Source organism: Zalophus californianus, chromosome 13 (assembly GCF_009762305.2).
Source record: "Zalophus californianus isolate mZalCal1 chromosome 13, mZalCal1.pri.v2, whole genome shotgun sequence".
NCBI classification, from domain to species: domain Eukaryota; kingdom Metazoa; phylum Chordata; class Mammalia; order Carnivora; family Otariidae; genus Zalophus; species Zalophus californianus.
Genome location: NC_045607.1, coordinates 7,289,125 through 7,308,907, shown reverse-complemented (window position 1 = coordinate 7,308,907; position 19,783 = coordinate 7,289,125). Strand labels below are relative to the sequence as shown.

Below are 19,783 nucleotides of genomic sequence, written 5' to 3'. Positions count from 1 at the left end.
TTGCATTCTCTGCTCTGACAGTGCCTGTCTTTCCCTAGGTGTGTGGAAATGCCCTCATGAAGCAGTACCAGGTACAGTTCTGGAAGATGATCCTTCTCATCAAAGAAGACTACTTCCCCAGGTATGTGGTGCATTGAATAGACTACATGGGACTCAGTGGGTGAAACACATGGTATCAGAGGCCCTTGCATGCTGTGACATGCTGGGTTTGACTTGGTTAAAAGCACATGTATTAAGTGTGACATCTTCTCTTATCCTCCTCTCTGATAGTTGAATAAATGCTTTTGAACTGTAATGAGAGTCTCTTAAATATTGTTGGCTAAATGAAAAAATGAATTAAGAAGATCCTGGATTCAGATATCTGACATTTCTTTAACTCTGTTTTCCAAAATCCTCCAGGTAATCTGGGATGATGATTACATGCAGGCATGAATTAACCCAGAGAATCAAACCCCCTTAATAAGTCAGTTTCTCCAACTGTTTGCTTGACTCTGTCATGGCGTTTCGCCTTTAGGTGCCCTTCTCATTCCTCAACACCCTGGCATTTCAGCTGGGGGAGAGGCCTTGGCAGCACCCATCCTGCCTGATCGCAAAGACCTTGGAAAGGAATGTCTTCCCTTTCCTTTATCCCTTGGTTTGAAAAGAAGCCTGAGACCGTCTGGAAGAATGACAGCATCCTTAGTCCAGAAGACATCTGAATCATTCGATCTACCCCTTCCTCTAGATCAGCAATGGCCCAAACTCCTCTCCAAGAGGAAGGTGGGAATCACAGCTGTGATCCGTGAGTCTTCTTCTTCTCCCTGCAGGATTGAAGCCATCACAAGCTCAGGACAGATGGGTTCCTTCATACGCCTCAAGCAGTTCTTAGAGGTAAGATGTCCTTAGACCAACACGTTCTGAGCTGTTGTTGACCTCGAGGGCACCCGTGTCTCACAAGTCATGGACCTCTAGGCTCTCGGATTGCAGTCTTCCTCTTGATTTTTTTATTTTATTTTATTTAAGTCATTTCTACACCCAACATGGGGCTCATACAACCCCAAGATCAAGAGTCACCTGCTCTTCCGACTGAACCAGCTGGTCGCCACTCCTCTTGATTTTTTTTGAACCCTACTTTTTTGTCCTTGATTCCCCCTTCACCTTAAGGGATGGCATTTCATCATCATCTTATGCGCCATCGTCCATGCTGCCTGAGGGGAAACTGTCTTAGGGGTGAATAAAATATACTTACTGAGTCTGGTGTCACTAATAAATTTCTTGCTTGCTGGCTGAGGTTCTTTCCTCAGGCTCAGGTCAGGGGAACTGGGAAATTTGGTCCCTCTTCTCCATGAGAACAAACTACACTTTCAGCCAGACTCCTCCCGTTTCTCAGTGCTGGAAACCAGAGGCTAAGTCTGACCAACAGCCTAGAAGTCTGTGGTCGGTCTGCCAGGACAAGACCCCTGACTTCCACTTTCCAGTAGCCCGAGTGGGCAGAAGGCGGTTGAGAAGGATGAGGCGGGGCTGTGGGAGGCGGGGTGGGGGCAGCATAACCAGCAGCCTGGCCTCGGTCCTCTGCTGCAGTTCACACAGAAGCAGAAGTCTCCTTGCTGCCATTGGTCTTACTCTGCCCGCTGTTGACTGCTGTTCGGAGGACTTGAGCTTGCTGTCCCTCAAAGCTTCTTCCAAATGTTAGATGTCAGAAGGAGTGTTACCAGAAAATCATTCTGTTTTCTCCATCTTTCCCTGACCAGAAATGTTTACAGCACAAGGAGGTTCCTGTCCCCAAGGGCTTTCTGACTTCCTCCTTCTGGCGTTCCTGATGGCCCTCCATCACCCACCGTCACCGTTTTGTTGCAGAGGGACAATAATAAAGCAACTGAAAACAGCTGTATTTGGGAGAAGTCATGTCAGATTTAGAAATCCACCAATATATTTGTACCTTGCGACTGGGAGAGGAGACTTTCCAGGGGTCCCAGAACCTAGCAGGTCTCTTCAAAGGTTAGAGGCTCCTTAAGGGGTCTACATGGCAGAGTAAATGGCATTGGCTTTTCTTATTTCTGAAGTATGGTGAGAAGAGTGGCTTAGTACTTGGTCTCATCATTCATTTCCCTTGTGTCTGGTGTCTTTCAGAAGGTACATAGTACCTTCTGAAAGGTACTATGTTTACTATATTTAACTCTGAGCTGAAATGAGCCCACCACTTCCACTCCATCCTCTCCCACCGCCCTCCCGACCCCCACCAAGTCATGCTGTCCCTTTTCAGAGTACAGGTTAATACTTGAGGCCCAAATCCTTACATGCAAGTCTGGGTTATAGTGGTTTTCCTTTTCTCGGCTTGTGAAGTCTTTATAAGTTCAGAGGAAATGCCTGATATAGACATAGATTAAGTCCCAAATTGTATCAGAGATAGTTTAGCATCTGGGACTAGGACTGTTAATACATGTTCTGTTGAACAGGATGCACTGTTGGTCCTTTTAATTTGGAATTTGGCCCCTGGATGACTAGGGATGCATGAACCAGGGATTGGGGGCGCGGGGGTTGTTTTTGAATTTGGTTGAAGACGGCTGAGATGGCCTTGCAACATTATGCATGAGCCGAGCATCTACAAGCAATGACTCAGGGGTTAAATAAAATAAAGGTGTTTGGGAAGAATTGGGAACTGCTTTAGAATTGTTGACATGTCCTGAGTAAAGAGTGGTAACAGATTCGCCTGACTAAAGCCACTACAGAAATTCAGAGCTTGGCTGTTCAGATAAGAATTGAGGTTTGTTTTAGGAAAGACTCCTCGTCTTTTGTACTACAGGCAGCTGTGGATCTCCTCTGTACTATGTGTCGTCTGCGGGGATGTGTTTTGGGGGGGCGGGATATCCCCTGCTACTCCTGAGCGGCTTGAAGTGATACCTTCTATGAATTGTAGACTCTGGTGCCAAAAAACAAGGAATAAAGCTTGATTTTTACAAACCCATTGCTAGTATCTAGTTGGTTGATGTGGCCACTTTCCTGTACCTTGAGCTGTGAATGTCACTGGCCTAGCTCTAGAATGGTGTGTGTTTCTCCCTATTTTGTCTTCTTGACCTTCACCTAGGGAAAACTGTTTTTTGGTCATTCCTTTTCAGAATTATGTACCAATAACTGACCTGGTTTTATCTAGCAGGAATGGAAAAGTACTGAAGTTTTTTCATGTGGATGCAACAAAATGAACTCTGGGGAAGGTGTCAGGAGACTTGGTGCAATTCACTTTTAGGTTTTATGTCCTTGGGTGAGTCATTCGCCTCCTCTGAGCCCCAGTTTCCCCTCCCCCTGCAAAAACACAAGAATTGGATGAGTCAGGAGCATAGTAGTTTTCAGGGCTCCGTGGCAGTGCCTTAGGGCAGAGCCTCCGAGCGGGTTTGTCAGGGGCACAGACCCATTAGCCTGCAGGACCTGCAGTGGCTGTGGCCCCCAAGGCCAGTTGCTGTTTGCCATTGTTTTCTATGCATTATGACCAGGAAGAGATTGGGAAGCCCTGACTTCAGAATGTTGAGTGGATGGGGCCCAGCCCTATAATCTGTGATCGCCTGAGGTGCACGGGGCCTACTAGAGTTTGTTTGTAGCTTATATTTTGCCCAGCTGTACATGGGGCCCTAAGGGAACCCTGGGATCCTCTCTGCCATAGGGATTTTGCTATATGTGCTGTATATATAGATTGTGGTTCTATGTAAGATTATATATGGGAATGTTCCTCCAAAAATGAAACGTGAAAAATGACTGGACAAAATGGTCTCTGAAGTCCATTCCACTTTGAATCTGTCTATACCACTCCATAGAAAACACCTCTCCTGATATTTGAATGTTTTTTCTCTAGGCATGTTTAACAGTCTTGCACACATCAGTCGATGCTTAGAATTCCTAATAGGTTCTTGACGGTAAACCAAGAAAGGAGAGCATTGGGGAAGCCAGGTTTTTGATACTCGCTGATAGGGTCGTCTTGAGAACGATTGCTGGCCGATAAGATACACCTCTGATGGTAGCATCAGATTCCTTAAAGTGGAATACTAAGGCTGGCATCCAGTTTTTAAATTCAGGCACTCACTTGCCTGCTTGCTTCCTTTCAAGCTTGACCTCATTTCTCAGGCTCAGTGCCCATATTTTTGTTCTGTCATTGTCCTATATCATTTTAAAGCAAACTTGAGGATGAGTTAAAAATTCCAACAGGAGAGAAACCCTGCACATCCCTTGGATAGAAGAATGGTTCTGGAGAGTTCCTTCCCCTACTCCTCAAGCTTCCTGTGATGAAAGCAGTGACCTAACTAGGTTTGGCTGTCTTCCATCTCAGTGTCAGGGCAGCCAGGGGAGCCACAGAGCCTCAGACGGAGTCCTCAGACCTGGCCTCTCACTTCCCCTTTCTCTGTCCCACTGAATGAGTTCCTGACACTAGATTTCCTGTGGACCTGCAGAAAGCAGGTGAGAGCAGTGGTGAATTTGCGGTAACACCACATTCGGTGTGGAGCCTCCCTAAAAGAAAAAAGAACTTATTCTCTAGTTTACAGCTGGGCTCCATTTTTTTTTTTTTTTAAATACGAATTTAAACAGCTGATGCATTCAAGAAACATTTTTCTTTTAGCTTCTTCAGGTTGCTTACACTAAATGCAGTACATGACCCTGAATTGGAACCTATACCAGAAAAGATTCTTTAAAAAAAGTCTTTAAAAAATTCAGTGTCTTATAAAGGACACTGGGACAATTGCTAAAACTTGAATGAGGTCTGTAAGTTAGATAATAGTATTCAAGATTAATTTGACTTTTATCATTGTACTGTGGTCATAAAAATGAATATCCTTATTTTTTAAAAATTCTGTTTATTTGAGAGAGAGAGCATGAGCAGGGCAGAGGGAGAAGCAGACTCCCTGCTGAGCAGGGAGCCCGATGCAGGACTTGATCCCAGAACCCTGGGATCGTGAACTGAGCTGAAGGCAGACGCTTAATTGACTGAGCCACCCGTGTGCCCCAGTTATATACACTCTTATACAAGCATAGTTCTTAAGTAAATAGACTCGGAACCCATGTTGTTCTGTAACCTGTGGTCACTCAGTAATACCTCAAATACTTTTCAAGTCCATCAGTGTGAAGTATATCACCAATACGGTCTGTTGAACTTATGAATCATATATTTAATCATTTTTTAAAAGATTTTATTTAAAAAAAGGGGAGATTTTATTTATTTATTTGACAGAGACACAGCGAGAGAGGGAACACAAGCAGGGGGAGTGGGAGAGGGAGAAGCAGGCTTCCCGCGGAGCAGGGAGCCCTATGCGGGGCTCGATGTGGGGCTCGATGCGGGGCTCGATCCCAGGTTGGTAACCTGGAGGTTACCTCTTGGTAACCAGGAGGCTGAGGCCTTCCGAGCTGCAGAGCTCCTGGGATCATGACCTGAGCCGAAGGCAGACGCCCAACAACTGAGCCACCCAGGCGCCCCACCTTTTTTTTTTTTTTTAAGGGAGGAAATGTTTACTTACTTATTTTTTTAAAGCAATCTTTACGCCTAATATGGGGCTCAAACTCACAACCCTGACGGGTGCTCCACCGACTGAGCCAGCCAGGCGCCCCTGCTTTGTTTATTAACTGTGGTAAAATACATACATCACTCAAAAGTTACCATTTCAACCATTTGTAAGTATATGGTCCTGTGGCATTAAATGCATTCCCACTGTTGTACAGCCATCACCGTCTGTGCCCAGAACTTTCTCCTCTTGCAAAACTGAAACCCTGTCCCCGTTAAACACTCACTGCCCATCCTCCTCTCACCCCAGCCCCTGGCCAGCTCTGCTCTACTTTCTGTCTCTATAAACTTGACTCTAACGGGGACCTCAAGTAAGTAGAATGGTGCGGTCTTTGTGCTTTTGTGTCTGGTTTATTTCACTTAGCATAACATCCTCGGGGGTCATCCAGCCACTGTGTTCCTTGCCAGCTCTGACACTGCAAAATGTCATCTGGGAAGAAGTACAGTCCACGTGCCAGGGTAACTTCTCAATCAACTCCTTCATGGGGAGAGAAGAAGTGGAAGTGCTTGGTGCTTGTTAACTGCTGTGCACGTGGATCGGGAGGGAGATTGGGAGAGAGCGAGGGAGAGGAGGGAGGGAGAGGGAGTTTCTCCAGGGAGAGCCAGAGGGTAATTTTCCATGGCTGGAACAGATGAAAACATCATTATGTTTTGTGTATTTCCAATCAGTTGTCCTCTTGAACTTGAAAAGGTATTGGGACTATCTGGATGCCTAAGTTTAGGGTGCATATCAAACCTTCAGAGAACTGGGGGGGTGGCGGATAGAAAAAGCTGGAATTCAGTCTCTCCGCCCCCCTCCTTGCTGTTCAGGAGGACACTGGGAACTGGGAGTTGATTGCTATACTGTCCTGCACTGTTTTTTTTTCCTGACTGAGTTTCTCTCCAAAACAAAGAGAGCCATTATCTGCTCTGTCATCTCTCCCTATACACCTAGCAGAGCCTTAGGCGTACAGTGAAATTGGTGGGAGGTGAGGTAGGCACACAACAGAACACATAAGGAAGGGCTTTTTCAACGTCTCATTTCCAGTGCCAAGTGCAGAATGGGGTGGGTGAGTGAGTGGGAGGTGTAGGGCCAGAGATAATGGGTTTTGGCCTTGTCTCAGATCAGACAAAGGATCAAAGAGTAAGATTTTAGTTTCTGTACCAGTACCACAGCTCTCAAAACTGTTTTTCATCTGGTAAAAGCAACAAAATCCCCATTTCACCATGAGGCTGTAGTGATTTACAAGAAAGATCTTCCCTTTTTACAGCCCATGCCCAGGCCCTTGAGACCAATTCCTTGCTGGAGCAGAAGGTCTTAGAAATTTTGGAGAGCTATGATTGTGTAAGCCATCTTGTACCCAGAGCTGATTATATGATTAAACATTTTGTTGCTCCCCGGTGCAGAAGAGGCTGTCGACGCCATCAACTGTTCCAGAAACGCACACCCCAGGGAGGCGTTACCCAGTCCTGTTTTCTCTTTATAGAAGATTGCAGGAAATGCCTCTTAGCTCCTACGTTTTTCCTCCAGATTCTACAAAGCTGCTCCTGGGGTGTGGCCATTCCTTTTCCCTGCACTCCGATGGGTTGAGGGAATAGGAGAATATTTCCTTAGAAGAGGGCAGCTTAGAAACCAGATGGCGGATCCCAGGCACAGGGGAAGAAGGCCAAACGGCAGAGGACCGGGAAGCCCAGGGCTGGGCCTGGGCCCAAGTTCTGGTACAGTGTCCCGGGCCTCTTGGTAACCAGGAGGCTGAGGCCTTCTGAGCTGCAGAGCTCCTGGTCTGCCTGACTGCCCAGGAATGATCTGGGTGTTACTCCCAATGGCTGCTGCCCAGCTGTCACAGAAGCAGGGGGTGGGGAAAGGGCTTCCCAACAGAGGGCTCTGGGCTGCACCAGAGTTTAGAGCCAGGCTCTTAAACTGCTAAGACTGTAAGTAACAGAAACTCCAGAAATCCCCTTTCCCCCCACCCCAGCACCCTAGCATCCACCGTTGCAGTGCCTCCCTTTCCTAGGGGAAGGCAGCAGAACATAGTGTCGAGGAGAAGGTTCTGACTGCTTGGATCCAAATCCTAGCTTTTCTTCTTCTTCTTCTTTTTAATCCTAGCCTTTCTTCTTGCTAGCTGCTTAACCTAGGCAAGAGACCTAGCTTCCATGTCAGAGTGCTCATTTCTAAAATGGGGGAATAATACATACCTTGTAAAATTATTGCACAGATCAAGAAAAAAAAGGTTAACACATGAAATGCTTAGCAAAGCGCCTGGTACATAAGGAAAGTTCAATTAATTGTGGCCTGAAGAACTTTAACGTCTTGTTTATAAAATACGACTAATGCATCTTGTTCCACCGGCGACCTGTCAGAAAGCTTTCGCTATAAGGATATAAGAAATTATTAACTCTCCAAATCCCAAACGACAGACTTCAACTCCAAATTAGTCTTTATTCTTGGGGGATCGGATTTGGCCTTTTCTTACCACCACCTCAAACCTGGAGCCCAAATCATCCTCGGTTTCTAGGCCCCAGCCCCCACCAGAGTAGGCTAACTTGGGGCCCGGCCGCAGCCATCTCCTAGGGAAAGGGGGCAGGAAGAAGAAAAGCCTGGGGGTGATCTCACCCTTGGGGACTGGGCGTTTTACAGACATGGGTGCGCAGCATCCCCAGCCAGACTGCAGCGACGGCCCCTGCCCCGCCCTTCGCTGCAGTCCTGGAAGGGCTCCCAGGGGCGGAGGGGCGGGGTGGGGTGCAGAAGATTCTCTGCAGGACGGGGAGGGGCAGGATTGGAGGATCCGAGGTGCGGAAGGGCGGGGCGGCTGCCGCATCTCGGCCCGCCCGCGCGAAGGCAGTGACTCCATTGCACCATCTCCCCCAACCCCTGGCGCGCGCCCTCCTTTCCCATCCTCCAGCCGCGCTCCCCGGAGTCGGCTCTTCCCCCGCAGCGGCGCTTCGGCTCCTTCCGGGAGCGTTCGGCCCTTTCCGTCCCGCGATCGGGAAGCGAGCCGGCGAGAGCTCCGCCCCCTTAGCTCTGCCGGCGCTCGCCCCCGCCCCTCGCGCCGCGCCCCGGCGCTTCCCCCGCGCTCGCGCCCGCCCGCCGCCGGAACGCGCGTGGCCGCCTATAAAAGAGGCGAGCCGCGCGCGTCGCCGCCACTACCCGCTGCGGAGCGAACGGCAAGGTGGGAGGCCGCGGAGGCGCGTCGGTCCCTCAGCAACACCCCCCCCCCCCAGCCCGGCGCACCCACCGCCCTCACCCTGCAGGAGCCGGTGAGAGGGGGAGCAGGGGAGCTCGGGGAGGGAGCAGGGCCCGAGGGCAGCCGGCCCCTGGGTGGGGAGCCGGGCAGCCCCTGGGGCGGGGCGGGGCCAGAGCGCGGACAGGTGAGCCCGGCCGCCTTTCAGCTCCCTCCGACGGGCGGGGATCCGGCGGGCCGGCCGCAACGGGCCCGGGGAGCGTGGGCTGCGGAGGAGCCGCCCGGCCCAGCCTGGGCGCCGGCCGCTGGAATGTCATTGACTGGGCGGAGGGGGGGAGGCGAGGCCGCTGGGTCCGTCCCGCTCCCCCACCCCCAAGCCGGGCTGCGGCCCCGCCCTGCCCCATCCGGCTGCGGCAGGTGGGGCGGGGGCCCCTAGCGGGATCGTCACCATACCCCTTCCTGCAGAGCGCTCCCCCAGCGCCCCCGATCCCTTGCCTCGGTGGGGAGCGACTTCTGCAGCTCCTTTTCCCCAGTCCCCACAGCAGTGCCGGCCCAGCCCTTGAGGGAGGGAGAGCCGAGAGCATAGAGGAAAGGGCTCTTTGACCTTAATTTCATCCAATGTGGCGATTCTTGGCCGCCTCTCTAGACGCAGAGAGGTCCGAGACTGGCCATCTCCTTTTCCTTCCTCGTAATAAACATTTCTTTCCTACCCAGTTGTGATTTGCTTGTAAATAACAGGTAGATGCGGCGCTTCTTTGTATGAGACTCAAATCCAATAACTCAATAGCTTACGAGTTATTCCCCTCCCCCTACCCCCCGCCCCACCCGAGACGGTCTTTTCGATTGGTGGACATTATATTATTTGTCCAAAATTCTACAGCTACGGCAGTGTTGAATGATAGAGCAGCCTTTTGTTTGAAAGCTAGCCCTGCGAATTTGACAAGATGCTTCCTAAAGAAAATTGTCTTTAAGAGTTTCTTTGATGCATTGGGACAGAATATTTTAAATAAGGGGCTTGTCAAGGTTAAGGGTTGCATATGCATATGTTTTAAATGAAAAGCCTCAATAGCCCATAAAGTTGGATTGAGATGATCGAATTGCCCCAACACCTTCTCAAATCTCTTTTATATAATAGATACTAAAATACGTAGGCCCTTTGTTACGTCTTCATCATGGTATTTTAGAAATACTTAACCATCATGGTTGTTAGAGAAGAATAGAAGAGAGACCATCTGAAGTATTCTAATGTGTGGAGAAATTGCGGAGTCATAGCAATCGGACCTAAGTAAAACAATGTATCAAAGATGGAAGGGTGGGGGTGTCAGGAAACAGAAAATCTTAAGAATAGCCACTCAGCTGTATGAAGCTATTGAGCCAAGGTTCCAACTCCTGAACTAGTCTTTTCCCTTTTGTTGCAGCAAAAGTCTTAGATTTTCAAAGGTCAAATTGAAGTCAAAGTTTAAAAATGTGCTGTTGGGAAAAAAAATGTGCTGCAGTAAGGGCCTCTGCAGGAAATTAACAATAAACCTCTTTTCGTAACTGGGCCAATAATTACTCAAGGGGACCCTCAAAGTGTGTTAGCTGTTATCTAGGGACCTCCACAGAGAGACGGACCTCGAAGGGAGGATTTGCCCAGTGCTGGACAGATGTGAAGCAGTTCTTAGAGTAACCCATCAGCTGAGTAACATCCTCGGATATGCTTTTGGTCTTGGCAGTGGGTTTTGTAGCAATCTAGCAATTGGAGAAATCTGATATGTCACAGGCTGTAATATGAGCTTGTCAAATATCTGATGAACAGGTTTAGGTGGTGAGATCCGGTTTATAAATACATCTTTCTTTTGGTTCCCTGGGTTAGAATTTGCTCTATTTTTCCTTACCTGCCTTCATCCCAAAGGGAGGGGCCGACTGCAGATCCTAAGCAGCGAGTGTCAGTTGCAGTCCACAGCCCTGTCATTGCTGAACCTGCACGAAGGATAGTGGGCACGAGGCCGGCCTTGTAATCAATCCTCCGTGGGCTATGCAAGGACTCCGCTAGCTATGTGGTCCGGGCTACTGCAGCTGTGGTCAGAGTAGGTAGAAGAATGCGCCGCCCTGATGGCAAGTGCTGACTCCTGGAATGCTGAGAAGGAGTGCAGAGCCGGCAGAGCACTTGGGGCCTGGGCCCCGGGGCACGGAGCAGCTGTGCCAGTTACCTCCCTTCCACCTTTTTTGCATATTCCTCTTGTATGGGTTTTGAACAGGAAATAGTATTCTGTAAAGGAAATATACCAGTAAATGAGGCCCAAGTCAGATCTCTATAGCTTGAGTTCTTTCTTGTTTCTCATGAGGTCTTGGTGTTTTGTAACTGAATGGAAGGGGATTTAGGAATCGGCTAGTCTTGGGAGTCTCGCTTAATTTATTGGACTGTGGATCTGGGGAGGGCGTGTTTAGTGTTAGAAAGCATATTCGGTATTCTCTATTTGAAAAGTGGGGAAGCTGAGACCCAAGGGGGGTATAACTTGGCCGAGGCAGCACATCTAGATAAATAGGAACTGCTAAGGGACCAGAGAACATTGGGTCTCTTTCCATATTTTAAATCCCTGTGGGATTCAGAAGCTCTACAGAACAAGAAAGGCGTTGGGAGAACACCAGGAGTTTGGTTTTTATTTGTGTTTCAGATATTCCTAACGGTCTGTTTTCATTTTGAAATGATTTTGTTCAGTTTGCCCTTAGAAGCTTGTTACCTTGCTCTCCCCCTCCCTCTTTAGACTCCACATTCCTCCATCATGTTGTCATCGTTTCGTAAACGCAGAGTCCAGGTATTTGACCAGCATGCAGGAAACGGGTTGCCTTTTCGGTTTTGCCTGGCTTGCAGTGAAGACACATTTGTGGCAGAGGTTGAGTGATCCAAAGGGGGGTAGAAAACCCTGCCTGCATGACTTTTCTGTGAAGCCAATTGGTTAGGGTTGGGGTTTTTCTCTGGGTTTTTTTTTTTTTTTTTTTTGGTGTTACATGAACAAAAGTCTTAGTAAATTTATTCTAAAATTGCCGAAGCCTCCTGTTTTTTGCCTTCCTCTCTTTCAGGCATGAATATATTAATTTTTTCTCACCCTACTGGTGTTTGCATGTAGTGTTTGCTCATCTTTTTATTGATGGTTACTTGGTTTTTAAGAACCAAGGGACTGAACAGATTATCTTAGATATTTGGAAAAAATAATCTGAAAATGTGTCATAAAAGTAGTGTTTTTAAATTGGACAAATATCATAAACTTGGGTTTGTTTCCTGTTCCCATCGACTAATTTTCTTTGCCACAATCCTTGTAAGGAAATGGAGCTTGTATTTTCTTGGCTAAAAAAAGCTCACTATATTATTTTGTGTACAGTTTTTGAATGTTTGCTAAATTGGACCTTTTTCAAAAAGAAAAATGCTTAAAATTAATGTCTTGATAGCCTATAAGGAGAAATATAAACTTTGCAAATTTCTAGTGATTATGGGTGATAAATCCAAGGCAAGCCCTTTTATAAATCAGAGTGGTGAATTGGTTGAAACGAGGTTTATAAAAATGGGCCACAAATATAACCTTTTCCTGTTTTGAATGTCAGTAACAATACTTTGCACTTACATACCTCTCATCTGAATTTTACAGGTTAAGAGGTAAGTAGCAACATGATAGTATTTGGGAAGCACTCAGAAGTAAGTTTTCTCAACGTTGCTCTGCATTTCTGGATTTTGTTGCAATGCAGTATGAATCTTTTGCTTTCTTAAAGCTAAGTCCCTGCTCACCTCTGCAGAAATGGGCTAATGAGTTGAAGTGAATTAATAGTCTAAGGGCCGACATGCAGATCCACAGAAGGAAAAATAGTTGTTGTTTTATTCATGGTTAAAACTCTTTTTTTTTAATATTTTATTTATTTATTTGACAGAGAGATACAGCGAGAGAGGGAACACAAGCAGGGGGAGTGGGAGAGGGAGAAGCAGGCTTCCTGCTGAGCAGGGAGCCCGATGTGGGGCTCGATTCCACAACCCTGGGATCATGACCTGAGCCCGAAGGAAGGCAGCTGCTTAACTGAGCAAGCCACCCAGGCGCCCCTCATGGTTGAAACTCTTAATTTATGTATTATTTACCTCTCTGCTTACCATCAGCTCCGCCACTAGAATCTGCAGCTGAGCTGGTTTGGAGTTCATTTGCTCGATCTGAGAATCAGTTGGAATAAAATGTTAATGCGTGCTAAACAGTTCTTTGGTGCTTTGTTCTCCGGAGAGGCCCGTCCACATGTGTGGATATAGTTCTCCTGCTTTGCACGTGTAAAATTTGGTAATAGGTTGGCTTTCTGAGCCAGGGAAAAACCTGCGTTGCCAGTCCTGCCCCTTTAAAGAGCTCTGACTAAGCAACCAAAGTAAATCTGAGGGATGGTTTTTCTGACCCTTTGCTTTGCGAGATGTGTATGAATTTTTCCGTAGAGCCAAATGATCTGTTCATCCCTTTAGTCCCCCCAAATCCCTTTCCTTGCAAAAGAGTGTATCTGGTGAAATTGGAGTTCACTGTGTAGTTTTCCAGATGCCTCTTATATCCCGCACATTCTGCGGCTGATCCGGCGCTTTGTCTCCGTGACTCCTTCATCCTTACTACAAATGGATTCTCTTGTGGGGTTCCACAGGGAAATTGTGCTGAATTCCTCCCCTCTCCCAGGATCTGCGGGAGGGTGTCCTAAACTACTCACTGCAGGTGCCAGGTTCGCTGAGTTGGAGGCATCTGACCTTTGGTCCGAAAACAATTTCTATCTGCAGTCTTTTCTGTTGCCTAACTCATCCCTTTATACCCATCCCTCCCGTCCTCCAGAGATGAATCCCCTTGCACAGCGGGGCAGATAGCTTCTGTAGGTGAGGCCAAGCCATTTAAAAATTCCCTCAATACCAAGAAGTGGCTCAGACAGCCGTCTCTTGGCATTTACAAGATGACAGTTATTAATTAGTGTCTAGGCTCAGCTGTAGAAAGCCATTTTCAGTTGATAATATGTGTGAATTTGTGTCAGATATGAGGAGTCATTCTCAGGCGTGTTATATCTTTGGATTAAACTAGAACTTTCTACCCAAGGTTCATATCTTTAGACACCCCCCCCCCTTCTTCCCAGAGATCTGGCAGTACTGTAAGAATGCTGACAAGGTCTTTTTATTTATTACAATAGAGGACATAGTTGTAATTCTTGTTTTATCCCCCGAGATCAATTCATGTTACTTGCTGAATGACGCGGCTAACATTTTGACTGCTGCATTGCAGCATTTATAAATAGCCTGTATCTTCAGTCTTCTCGAAAAATATTCGCAAAAATACAACATTTTTCTTCGGTTACCTTCATTGGGAAGCTGTCCTTAAACATACAGAGAATATATTTAGCACTTCATTTCCTCTCCTTTGTTCTCTGTGGACAGAGACCTGATTGGCAAAATCAGAGTTGATGCGCTCCTTTGAGATAAACAGTCGACTGCAGTCCTAGGAAGTTGGTTCCTCTGTGGGTTTTTAGACAGTTAGTGAAATAGATAGGCTGGTGTGGTTGGAGATTGTTTTTTAATGGCACATTTCCCAAAGTCTTCCTTTCTAGCTCTCAAAAGGCGTTAATCCCATTAAGGCTGGGAACAACCTGGAACATTCTCTGTGGAGCCTGCCTTATCAGTCAGCTGCATATTTCAGGGCAGGGGTGGGGTTCTTGCCGCCTGCGGCCTCAGTCCTGGGGGAATGTTGCACACACAGGCAGAGTCCAAGAAATCCCACTAACTCCCTCCACGTAGTTTTGGGGGAGAGCCTAGCACATCTTCCGGCGGCAATAGTTCTTGGTGATACAAACATTTTTCTGATTTTTAATATCATCGATGGAAATGACCCGTTTCTGAGCAAAGAAACTGGAGCTTCTATAGATAAACTTAGAGACAGCTCCCTATCAGGTTAAGGGGTGGGGAACTCTTATTAACCCGTCATCTTAGGCTCCTGTAACCATGCAAATGAGGATCCTGAATGCCCACAGCAGTGGGAGAAGCTTTGATGACTTTCAGATGCCCAGCTCCCCAGGGACAGCCAGTGGTGGCTTGGCAGAGCTCCCACCTACTGACGTCAGCTGATCTGCAGGAAAGAAAAGTCCATTATTGCCTGACCAAAGCACTTGGTATAGAATTGACTTGTTCTACTTCACTGGGGTGACAAAGAGGGCCTTTTAGGTTGGTTAATTTCAGCAGGGCCTTGCTGGACTGTCCCCCTGGATTGGTAGGCAGGGGGACTTGCTGAGGCGGTGCCCTTGCCGCATTATGTTGGGGATTCTTGGCTTCGTCATAAACGGCCTGCTCCCCAGTGAGATTTCTTAGAAATTTCCATAGCAGCTAAAGGATTTTCGAAATGCAGTGAATCCTGTGTATGAAGAGGCAGGACAGACGCCCTAAGCATTAATCTAAGGACTCAGACATCTTGCAGGAACTCGTGCACTGTGGTGGTTTCATACGTAACTACACCTTCCTTGGCACATTTTGTTGCCAGAAAATTTTGTGAGGGAGCAAATTAGACAAAATGTCCTGCTCTTTTTTAATCTTAAATGGTTTCTCAAGGGAGTAGAGCAAAGGAAGTGTATAATTTCTTAACGCTGATTGTTTACTAACTTAAGACTCAATCTTACAAAAACAATATTTCTTGATTAAAAAAATTTTTTTTAAGTTTTTATTTAATCGCTACACCCAGTGTGGGACTCAAACTCACGACCCTGAGAGTCACATGCAGCACCGGCTGAGCCATCCAGGAGCCCAATTTTTATTTTTTTGAATAATTAATATATCTGCTTCCCCCTTTCTTCCCTCCAAAGTGGTGATGGGAAAAATAAGAGGTAGTGAAAGGAATGAATATGCAAACAGCGGTCAATAAAAGAATATGTCAGTTGCAGTCATGTGCAGAATCATTGGTTCCGGCACGCTAGTCTGGGAACCAGAGGATCCCGGCTCACCCCCCTAGGCTCTGTGACTCGGTTATTAGATGACCTTGTGTCCCCTGCCTACTTAATAATGAAGTGCCACAGTTTCTCTCTTTCCAGGTTCAGAATGTAACTGCTCTACTGTGTGCTGAGTTCTGTGGTCAGAGAGGAAGAGGAAGATAAGGTCTTTTTTACATAGTCCCTTAGGAACTCTGAATTTACTAAAGAATCACAAAAATGGCCGGGAGAAAACCTGGCAGAATGTGACGTGCTCTAGAGAGAAGCATGGGGGGAGTGAAGACTTCTGACTTAGGACTGCAGAGAGGACAAGGTAGTTGCTTTAGACTTGGAGGGGTTTGTATGGTATTCGGTGGTGAATCTGGGAGTAGGAGAGAACATTCCTGACCACGGGGACTTTCTAAACTGGGAAATGGGCCCTGCCAGGGCCTGTAACTTGGAGTTGGTGTGGGCGTCTGATTAGAGGTACGGCTGGAGCAGACAGGTGAGTGAGTGAAATCCCGTTTACCTTCTAGTCAGTGTGGTAGTGATCCTTGTCAAAAACCCAAAGAGGCTGAGATTCTTAGGGCAGCAGTGTGAACCAGAACTTCCCTGTTGTAATGAAGTATCGTTACAGAAACTCCACTCCATTGTGAACAGATGTTTACTTAAAAAAAAAACAAAACAACTTTATTTATTTGAGGGAGGGGGGAGGGGCCGAGGGAGGAGATAGAATCTCAAGCAGGCTCCATGCTCCGTGGGACTCGATCCCATGACCTGCGCCGAAACCAAGAGTTGGATGCTTACCGACTGAGCCACCCAGGTGCCCCCAGACATCTAATTTTTTAAGGTTACCCTCAGTTTTGGGTTTTAAGGATAGAAGATAACTTTTTCTAGACACAGCTATCTGTTGATAACAGAACTGCCTCCTTGAGCTCTGTTTCACCAAGGGCACACCTGACTGGAGGGAAAAGGCCACCTCATTTCTCAAAACGTACTGCCATGTGCTCAGTCCAAGATTAGTAATTCCCATTTGCTCAGTAGGCTGACACCTAGTTGTAGAGCTTCATTCTCCATTTGCAGTTCTTGTCACAAATGGCTTTTACCTGGGTGGAATTCCAATTTGACAATATGGAAAATGTAACTTGGGTGGATGATGGAGCTCTGTCCCCACCTTTTTTACAAGTGAATTCCAATCTCCTGCGTGGCAGCTACGGCACTCAGCATATACTTGGTTATTTGTCAACACACATTTCTTAATGGCCCGTGTGTGCCATTAATCAGGGGTACAAAGATTAGGTTGCTCCGTCTAATTATACCGTGGGAAGTATCTACACGTGCTTTGTAAATCTGTAGAAAAGTGTGATTCTGAGAAGGAGGGAAGGAAGGAGCATTGAGTACAGCTTGAGAAAGAGGCAAGATCATACAGCTTACTCCTCTCCGCTGGGCATTGAGGTATAAATGGGAGTTATCTAGGCAGAGGAGAGGCAGATCATTCTACACAAAGGAAGCCAGGGCAAATAGCTTGGAGTCTTTTTTTTTTTTTTTAAGATTTTATTTATTTGTCAAGGAGAGAGAGCGTACACACAGGCAAGGGGAGTGGCAGGCAGAGGGACAAGCAGGCTCCCGGCTGAGCAAGCGAGGACCCTGGGAACATGACCTGAGCTGAAGGCAGACACTTAACTGACTAAGCCACCCAGGCGTCCCTAGCTTAGAGTCTTTAAAGAGAATTCTGTATTTGGAGGAGAAAGAATATTTCAGTATTCCTAGAGGGTAGGGGACATGGGTGAGAGATGATAGGAGTCACATGTGTTGAGCCAAATCACAAGGTCCTGCTAAAGAGCTGGATTCTTTTTTTTTTTTTAAAGATTTTATTTTATTTATTTATTTGACAGAGAGCGAGAGCAGGAACACAAGCAGGGGGAGTGGGAGAGGGAGAAGCAGGCTTCCCGCGGAGCGGGGAGCCCGATGTGGGGCTCGATCCCAGGACCCTGGGATCATGACCCGAGCCGAAGGCAGTCGCCTAACGACTGAGCCACCCAGGCGCCCGAGAGCTGGATTCTTTCCTCCCTCAGAAGGGAGCCATAAAAGGCCTTAAAGCATGGGAGCATGTGGCCAAGAATATATTTCTTTTTATAGTAAAATCAGTCAATCAATCAATCAATCAGTCAGACTTTGTGGGGTAACAGTAGTACAACAAAATAAGTGGTCAGTACATGGAGAATAATTTGGAAGGAGTGGTGATAGGGCTAGAATCAGCTCATGTGCTCTCCGTGAGAACGATCATGGCTTCCTAGAGAGGTAGAGTAGTCCTCAGAGTTGATCAGGTGTAGTGGATGATTTCTTGCCACCTCTTGAACCTGCTTTAATCCCCGTAGAGTTAAAAACTGACCTCACCTGGATCCCACCAATGCTGTTTACCTCCCAGCTGGATGCTGGGGGCACTCTTGAGACTTCCCTGCCTAGTCCTTAGCTTGCATACCCTCTGCTGTTAGCCCGGCCAGGTGAACAAGAAGAACTTTGAAATGTCTCCTGGGTAACACGGTTTTTATACCATGTGTAAATTATGGGACAATACCCAGAGAGGCTAGAAAGTTTTATCTGTTCTGCTTTCTTACCAAATCTCTGAATCTTCTGTAGAATGTAATTTGACACTTGGAAGGGTCCCGAGATGCCTCATTTTCACCTGTCATTTTTAATCATTGTAGGAAACTGAGGCACAGGAAGGTGGCCCGTGCAAGGTCATGTGGTACTGACACATTTAGAAGCTCTTTGTCGTTAGTCTGTACCTCTTTCCTGCTGTGGTCTGTAGGTTAGAGGAATCAGGCTTACTCCTGATGAGCATGGGTAGCATCTTCTGGGTTTTGCCCATCAATAAGTCAAGTTTTCTTTTTGACTTGAAAATTTGGTTAAACATGTCCAGAAATCTGGGGATTTAAAGTTGGAGCAGATTGAGTGCTGTGGGGAGTGCTGCCTCCTCTGTCAGCCTGCAGTTGTGGCAAACTAGAGACTGAGGCTGAGCTCCACAGTGTGCTGTCCACAGTAGTCGGTGGGCGGAAAGCAGGGTAAACCTTGCACACATCTTCTTGTTCTTGTGTTTAGATTTCTGATTTTTAGTATCAGATTCAGATTTAGATGCATGACCACCTGTTTACCTGTTTAATAATCGCTACTAATCTTTACGTAAAGCATCCATTACTTTAAAACTTATGTAATGCAAGTATTTGTGACATAAGCCTGAATTTTTTTAAAACTGAAGTATAGTTGGCATACCATTTTTATTAGTTTCAGGTGTACAACTCACCACGCCCTTTTTTTTTTAAAGTTGCACTGTGATTTTTTTTTTTTTTTTTTTTGTGCACATTCACAGGCAACACAGCCTGTTCTTGGCCAGGCGCTCTGGTAGCCTGAGGAAGACTTGAGGGTTGATGTTTCCCAAAAACCGGGAACTCAGGGGCTCTGACTAGGTAAATTTTTTTTTCTAGATTTTATTTATTTGTCAGAACGAGAGAGAGAGAGAGAGAGAGAGAGAGAGAGACAAGCAGGGGAAGCAGCAAGCAGGGGGAGCGGCAGGCAGAGGGAGAAGCAGGCTTCTCAAGGAGCAAGGAGCCCGATGCAGGACTCGATCCCAAGACCCTGGGATCATGACCCGAGCCAAAGGCAGACGCTCAACCAAATGAGCCACCCAGGCATCCCTGACTAGGTAAATTCTTATTGATGTTAAGGACTCTGTTACTCTGTAATCATCCCCTTTTCTTCATTGGATGACAGGCTGAGATCTGGAAAGCTAGAAAAACTGATTTAAGTAAGAGTAAATTCTTTCTAATCTCCACACAATGGAATATAGAGACCAGGTGAAAGGACTTTTGAATGGATTTTTCAGTAATTCTTTGAGTACCACTTTGGCATTTCCTTTGAATCCTTAGAGCCCATGTAGAATTGCTGGTAAACTCTAGTTCTCCCGGTTTCTCTGCATTTGGCTGCGATGTTGGTTAGGCATCCTCTGGGGAACCGATGTAGGCAGGTGTTGCCGCAAGTGGATGGCTATTTTTCACAAAGGGATAGAATCAAGGCTCATTATTCTGTCTTGAGAAGGGACTACCTTCTCCTTTCATTTGTCTGCCAGGGCTATCTGGTAATTCTTTCCTTCAGAAAGGTTGATTCCATGAAGTCCACTTCG

At 46.8% G+C, this 19,783-nt stretch overlaps 2 protein-coding genes across 6 annotated transcripts in view; both read left to right on the top strand.

Annotated features, from left to right (window-relative positions):
- The window catches only part of GLE1 (GLE1 RNA export mediator), a 28,720-nt gene extending 25,776 nt beyond the window's left edge, over positions 1 to 2,944 (top strand). For both annotated transcript variants that reach the window (XM_027616248.2, XM_027616249.2), the window contains exons 14-16: positions 39 to 121; positions 807 to 870; positions 1,731 to 2,944. In XM_027616248.2, coding sequence (XP_027472049.2) covers positions 39 to 121; positions 807 to 870; positions 1,731 to 1,799 — 216 coding nt within the window. In that variant the 3' untranslated portion in view covers positions 1,800 to 2,944. The remainder of the gene's footprint in view (positions 1 to 38; positions 122 to 806; positions 871 to 1,730) is intronic.
- Positions 2,945 to 8,619: 5,675 nt separating this feature from the next.
- The window catches only part of SPTAN1 (spectrin alpha, non-erythrocytic 1), a 61,328-nt gene continuing 50,164 nt past the window's right edge, over positions 8,620 to 19,783 (top strand). For all 4 annotated transcript variants that reach the window (XM_027616924.2, XM_027616923.2, XM_027616922.2 and 1 more), the window contains exon 1: positions 8,620 to 8,755. The gene's annotated coding sequence lies outside the window, so the exon portion shown is untranslated. The remainder of the gene's footprint in view (positions 8,756 to 19,783) is intronic.